The sequence below is a fragment of the Habropoda laboriosa genome, unplaced genomic scaffold, assembly GCF_001263275.1.
Source record: "Habropoda laboriosa isolate 0110345459 unplaced genomic scaffold, ASM126327v1 scaffold89, whole genome shotgun sequence".
Lineage (NCBI taxonomy): Eukaryota > Metazoa > Arthropoda > Insecta > Hymenoptera > Apidae > Habropoda > Habropoda laboriosa.
In genome coordinates, this window is record NW_017100263.1 from 1,060,289 (window position 1) to 1,067,257 (window position 6,969).

At 28.8% G+C, this 6,969-nt stretch overlaps 3 protein-coding genes across 3 annotated transcripts in view; 1 reads left to right on the plus strand and 2 right to left on the minus strand.

The window, feature by feature from the left end:
- Window positions 1–837, minus strand: part of LOC108573094 (transmembrane emp24 domain-containing protein-like) — a 1,575-nt gene extending 738 nt beyond the window's left edge. Inside the window, exon 1 of the mRNA XM_017935460.1 lies at window positions 630–837. Within this exon, the coding sequence (XP_017790949.1) occupies window positions 630–756 (127 nt within the window). The 5' untranslated portion in view covers window positions 757–837. The remainder of the gene's footprint in view (window positions 1–629) is intronic.
- Window positions 838–2,442: 1,605 nt separating this feature from the next.
- Window positions 2,443–4,986, minus strand: LOC108573078 (arf-GAP domain and FG repeat-containing protein 1). Its single transcript, XM_017935442.1, has 6 exons — window positions 4,741–4,986; window positions 3,430–3,947; window positions 3,151–3,345; window positions 2,895–3,074; window positions 2,704–2,822; window positions 2,443–2,625 (listed from the first exon to the last, which is right to left on the minus strand). The coding sequence occupies exons 1-6, from the start codon at window positions 4,905–4,907 to the stop codon at window positions 2,572–2,574; spliced, it is 1,233 nt and encodes a 410-aa protein (XP_017790931.1). The 5' UTR covers window positions 4,908–4,986; the 3' UTR covers window positions 2,443–2,571.
- Window positions 4,987–5,812: 826 nt separating this feature from the next.
- Window positions 5,813–6,969, plus strand: part of LOC108573063 (probable phosphorylase b kinase regulatory subunit beta) — a 6,382-nt gene continuing 5,225 nt past the window's right edge. The window contains exons 1-5 of the mRNA XM_017935427.1: window positions 5,813–5,884; window positions 6,006–6,154; window positions 6,262–6,380; window positions 6,458–6,593; window positions 6,654–6,861. Coding sequence (XP_017790916.1) covers window positions 6,117–6,154; window positions 6,262–6,380; window positions 6,458–6,593; window positions 6,654–6,861 — 501 coding nt within the window. The 5' untranslated portion in view covers window positions 5,813–5,884; window positions 6,006–6,116. The remainder of the gene's footprint in view (window positions 5,885–6,005; window positions 6,155–6,261; window positions 6,381–6,457; window positions 6,594–6,653; window positions 6,862–6,969) is intronic.

A 6,969-nucleotide genomic window follows, 5' to 3' on the forward strand; every position in this document is an offset into this window, starting at 1 on the left:
GATACTTATTTATGTTAACATATGGCATATGTTTTTGAAACACACACATTATAAACTGTGCTAGAAAAATTACTGTAAATCTATTATCAATTTTTTATTAATAATAATGAATTTAAACAATCCAAGTATGCTTTATATTCTGGTTTAATTAAAATACTTATCACAGAAAACCTTAATAAACATATTCTATTTATTGTAATATTAATTACAGTAATTAGTAAATAGTTACTTAACAATAATTAAACAAATAGTAATTTCATTCGTGTAGACATATGCACTAAAATAATATAATTATTGTTCATTAAATGGTACATTTTCAAAATTACACAATATACGATAAATCTAATATTAGTAATATAAATATTTTTTCTGCAAATATTATAAATACCCTAATTACTTAAGACGATATATTCTGAATGAAAAATTTGTTCACATTTCTCATTTTTCACATTTTTTCCGTTACACACAATTACAAATTTCAAATGTAACAACAGAATCACCCTATATTTTTTAATTAAAAAAAGATTTATTTTAATCAAAATTTACATCAAATTATACACACCATTTTATTTAAAACATTTACTATTTGGAAAGTTACTTTTTAAAAATAAAAGCAGGAAAAAACTAACCCATTTTCGTGCCTGCTTCCACATTGTCGAAAAAACATTCTTCCGCATGTGCATCTACAGTAATAAAATAACAACTTGCACTAGAACTCAAAAAACTTAAGTATAAACACAAAATGAGCCACCTCATTTTATCAAATTACAATGTGAACTAATTAAAAACGATGTATACTTTCTTTTTCTTGCCACTTCACAGTGGCATGTTGCTACCACAGCGCCACGTATGCATTTTGTCGCGAAATTAATAACTTAGATAGATGTACATCTTACTTCTTATTTTGACAAACATTTTAATATCACAATAAAATACTAGAAATTTTCACTTTTAATAATATTTAAATATTGGTTGCAAATTACAGTTGGGGTTTCAAATATTGCATACACAGATTAATATTATGTATGCACAATATTATGAACAGTATATGTGAAATTGTAGTACAGCATGGGAAAATACAGATGAAATAGTGACAGTGTGAAGACCATTGAAGATAACTAGGAAGACATAAAAGAATTCTTCCTAAATTTAACGAAAAGTCCACTATTTATGTAATATTTATTATTGTCTCGGGAGTCATGGATTCAAATCCTGCGCCTTATGATTTTTTTTTCACACAAGTGTGATATCCCTGGACGCCCTGGGCTCTTTCGTAGGTAGGCACTTACGAATCTCTCAAATTCCCCATCTGAGTGGTTCGAATGGTAGCCATCAGATGTCTCATCGACTCCATGCTTTCTCCCAAATGTTTGCTCTAGTTCTCATCACTGCATATACACTGAGGTGCAACATCGATCTTTGCCGACTCCCTAAACTAACACAAATACATAGCGGACGGTAGACCTATGTGAAATGGCGTACGATGCGCAAGTAAGATGCGCGAAAATCATTCTGTCACTAGTTGCCTAATTCTTCGCATTGAAGCGGCTGACATTTATTTGGTGTCGGTAAATTGGTAACTAACATACCGATATTCTAATTTATGTTACTACAGTCGAGGTACAGAATGAACCTATCACCACAGACAAGGTACAGGCACAGACGACGTATAGGGTAGACCAAACATCTTATGGGACTTTTTGTCACACGATCTGAAATACCGACGTCGTCCAAAATTACTAGTTTTGAAGCGCACTCTACGCTTAAGAATTGCATAACAATGTGTGTACATTGTTATTGTATTAGCAATACACCATAGGATCCTAAAACGCAAATGCATACGACTGAATCCATTCTGATTCATCCTAAGATTCAAAATTTTATCTCCTTCATTATTTAAAATAACAAATGCCAAGTGTTCCTGATTTCAATTCCAACAACTAATAGCGCAGTGATATAACACCAGTCTCAATCGGTACAGTAGGATGATGATAACGGGGCTCCCGAACCCCGTATCAAAAAAATACATTGAATGAGTGGTCTACTTTATATCTCGTCTGTGCTGCAACTGCTTCAACACGAGTTGTTAAGCGCCTAATGTCAAAATGATTTTCGCGCATCTCACTTGCGCATCGTACGCCATTTCACATAGAACCACTGCCGCTGTGCGTTTATGTTAGTTCTAGGAATTCTGCAAAGATCGATGAACTGTACTGTACATATTTTGTAATATTATTAAAACCAAAGTAATGTTTTTGTTTGCACAAAATAATATACAAACGATTAATAAAAAAATATAGTGAAATTAAATTGAATTATATCGAGGGATAATTTTACTAAATATAATACATGGTTGGTAACAAATATTAATCTTTATTTAACGTGTATATTATATTCATAAATAAAAGTATTATTTTAGTTATATGAATAAGAGATTGGTGCTCCTAGAGATAAAAGTTAATGGCACTAATTGCCAATAAGGTCAAGTATATAAACAATTGCCCTAAGCTAAACATATTTTAGGTCTGTGTTATTTGTTCGTAATTCCATTAAAAATTTATGTTTACTTAATCATAAGAAAGGATTGTTCGAATTTCTTGTCATGTTGCTCACACCTGAACCAACCTAAAAAAAACTTACTTATTTAGACATATGTATTTAAATATATTTTATAAACTTAAAACAAAACTAATGAATTCATACCATGAATGGATTTGCATGATATGCTGGAAGAGTTGGTTGCCACACTTTATTTGTCATTAATTGACTAAACTGAATTACATCTCTGTTACTAGATGGTCCAATACCTACCCACTGTGAATCTAAAATATTTATATATTTCGATTTACTTTAAGTCTCTAATATATTGCATTTTGTGCTATTTAAAGACTTACCGTTATTCATAGGAAATTGTACTGGCTTAAAAGGGTTAATAGGATTATACAGGGAAGTATCAATTGATTGTGTATTATTATTAACTATATTCGCCGATGGTCGCCATAAATCACCAGTTGCAAACGGATTTGAAATTACATTTGTGGTTTGATTTCCTACACTCCAAATTGAATTTGAAGCTAAAAAGAAGATAACAAAGCAATTTAAAAAAATATTGACAAATTAAAAATTTAGTAATATAAATGATGCATTTACCATTATTCGTATTCCATGTAGATGTATTTAAAGTTGTTGTAGTATCATCTTTCAATTGTATTTGTTTCATTAAGGAATCTAAGTCTTTCAGTGCCGCATAACGATCTTCTGATGGAGGTGCATGTGCTCCATTTGCATTCATAGCATTGTTAGAATTTCCTGTATTCTGACTAAACGGACTTGATGATTCAACATCTAAACAAAAAATAAATCACTATTGTAAAAATTATGTAGTACTAATTTGTAAAAATAGGAATGCATGATATGCTCTCAATTTACTTGTATTTTTTGGACTATTAAAAATAGGGTTGTTGTCAAAATTGGCAAAGAATGGCTGAGGTACAATTGGTTGGCTGAGTTTATTTGTAGATGTAGTAGTAATAAATGGATCAGGAACTTTGCTGAAATCAGCTACAAAATCTGTTGAAAAGTTATTAAAATTAACTGACTCAATATTATTTGTTTTCTGAGCTGATATAGAAGATAATGTAGATGTTCCAGAATGTGGGACTCTTGGAATGTTGGTTTGATTTGATGACTGTGACTTTTTATTTGAGTTTTGATTTGCCATGGATGGATCCAAGTAATATCTTTTAAGCTCATATTTTGCACTCATTAAGTCTTTCATTTTTTGTTCATCTTTAGCATCTAAGGTTTGAAAGGAATTTGGATTCATCAAGCCTAACCATATTCTCTTGCAATATTCATTACCACGTTCCTTTATAAAATCTATTTCCTCTTGTGTAAATGTTGCCATAGAAATAGATTTTACTCTATGTGGTGGTGTCAAGCCTCGCCTGTAATTTTAAGAAAACCCATTGACACGCTTGTTTGTTTATGTATAAATTTAATTAAAGTGTTCATACTATAATTATTTGATTTATGTACTTCTATTAACAAAATGGTTATAATTCTTTATAATGAAATCATTAATATAATCACTTAGTATTTGCATGCATTTAGTAAATTATAATAAAATAACTATGAAATGTTAAAAAATAACTATAACTACATTTTTTAAATATTAACTCTAGATTTTTAATGAACACTATATTGTGTATTGAAAATTATTGTAAGTTTGTAGAATTAATTATAAAAAATATTAATTAAGCTGTTAATAATTTTATACCATTAATATATATTATACTGAAATCAAATTAAGTTTTCTATAAATTTTACAGCATAAATACTGAATGTAACATTTTAACCATTGATAATAACTACTACGCACAAAGAAAACACTGATGCTGATAGTGTATTAACTTCCTGACTGTAAATGTAAGCGTTTAACAAAGATCCATAATCTTCTTCATAAGTCTATAGTAAAATGGATTCATTTCACATGTTACAACAAAGTCCAATTAATCTATGTATTAAATGTTTAATTTATGTCGTGAAATATTGACATTTATCCAGTGTTAATTACAAAACATTGATAATTAAATATTATGCAAAACATTTTCAAAATGTATATTACTAGTTCTATTTATTATGTGAAAAAATGATGAATAACACAATCATTACGTCATTTTTAATAACAAAAACGACTTGGTACACTTTATTGGTTTCTTAAAGGTAACAAGTACTTACAATATACCAGAACAAGAAGTACAGACAAATGAACCGATTGTCATGTTGACGTAAGTTGGGCCTCGTTGATGGCAATCGAAACATTCTTTATTACCGGGTTGCGAGACCAGCTCGCGTAAAATTTTCAAATTCTTCTCATCTTGCTTTCTTTTCGCAGACGCCATCATATACGAGAATACTTTATAATTCTAAATGGAACAGAGACACAATTCCTCTCGCGCTCTGCTTGCGGAACTGACTCAATTTTCTGTCACGACAGTCGTGAGTGTTCCGTAATACATTCTAAAAATGTTTTACGAGAAACAGATCAAACGTAATGTACGTTTACAATGATTTTTTAAGGTTGATTTTCATTTGTTGAACTCCTTATTTTTATTTGAAAATGAAAAAGTTTATTGGTTAGTTTTCGTGAACTAAAAATACATACAATTAAAAGCTTGTTTTAAAATCATCAATAAAAATGAAGCATATGCGAAAAAACTGATTTATATTTAGCTTGTTCTCACTTTACTTTACAGTACGGTACATAATAATGTATATATAAGTATATTTCGAAATATTTTATATGCATATGTGCGTACATTATTCTAAAGATACAAATAGATATCAGCAAAAAAGTTAAAAAATGTTGGCAACGATGTTTAGTTTAAAATGAAATGTATGTCGTAATCAATTTTATCTAGATTTAGAGATACAATTTAATATTTACGTTTAATAAAATTTAGATATAAAAGGCTATTAATGTGTATGAATTATTTATCAAGAAATTACATCTTCAAAGTGTTTATAAGTACATATTATAATCATCTATAAGTACCTGTTAAAAAATGTTTGTGTGTAAAATTTAATAAGAAAAATTCAAAAATTCAATTCGATGTATCAGCAAACTTTCGTCATGTTTTAATTTTAACCGAAAAATTGTAGAAATGTTATGAAATATTTAAAAATATAAGTATAAAATTAAAAAATATCTCATTTCGCATAATTCGAAAGCAAGTTAAGTATAACGCTATTAATAGTCGCCTTTTGAATTCTATTTGTAAATCAAAGATAGCACAAAACTCTTATGTACCAATTATATAGATGACTTGATTATAGAACAAACAAAATTGTTTAAAGGAACGCAGTCAAGGTTAATGCGTACGTACGTATGATTACTGAAGAAAAAAAGTTTTTATTATTTCATTTGCCACATTTGAACACGGTTATTTTGTATGATATTAAGGATTTCTGCATATTAAACGTTTTGCTTTATTTTGCTGTAGCTACAAGGAAAAGTTGTCTTCAAAGAAACAAATAAGAATGATCATTATTGTGTGCATTGCTAAATAATACAATCAATTTTAAAAAAGCTGAACTTATTTGTTTTAAATAAGATGACATCTCTTGCGATAACACCTACAAATACAAAAAGGTTTGTAGTTTTATTTAATAAAAAGAATGTGGTTTACAAAATAATTAATGTAATTGTAGTTGTAATTGATTTCAGAAAAATATTACAATTGTTCCTTAATTTTATAGATTTCCTCAGGCCAGAAATGTACGTCACGGTAGCGTTATTGATTTGGACATTGACATGTTTCTTAAGATATCAAATTATGAAGACACAGTTAGACAACTTGATATCTATTATGGAATTGGTATAAATGTTTTTCTTCAATATATCAAAATTTTATTTATTTAATCATTAGAAATACAGATTATGTATAATTTATAGTTAAGAGACAATTGCTACGTTACCAGAGTTGCATAACAGGTCTTTTTCCACAAATTTCAAATGACAAGAAAGTTGGAAGTGTACGAGAAAGTATTTATTGTGCTGCTGCTGTTTGGAGTTTGTACCAAGCATATAGGTAATTAAGCAAATTAAATATTTTATTTCATGATTAATTATGGGAATTATATTTTTTCAGACGTATAGATGATGATCGTGGCAAATCTTATGAACTTGGACAATCGGCTGTAAAATGTATGCGTGGAATTTTAGAATGTTGGGTAAAACAGTCTCCACGAATAGAGTTATTTAAACGCAACCAATGTAACCGCTTTGCATTGCATTGTAAATTTCATTTAGATACTGGTGATGAAATTTTTAAAGATGCTGATTATAATCATTTGCAAGTAACTATAATGTATTGTGAAATACAATGCATGTAGAATTGTTTACACAAAGTATTACAAGAGTTTTCTTCACAAAAAATTGAAAATTTACTTTTTTATATTGTTTTA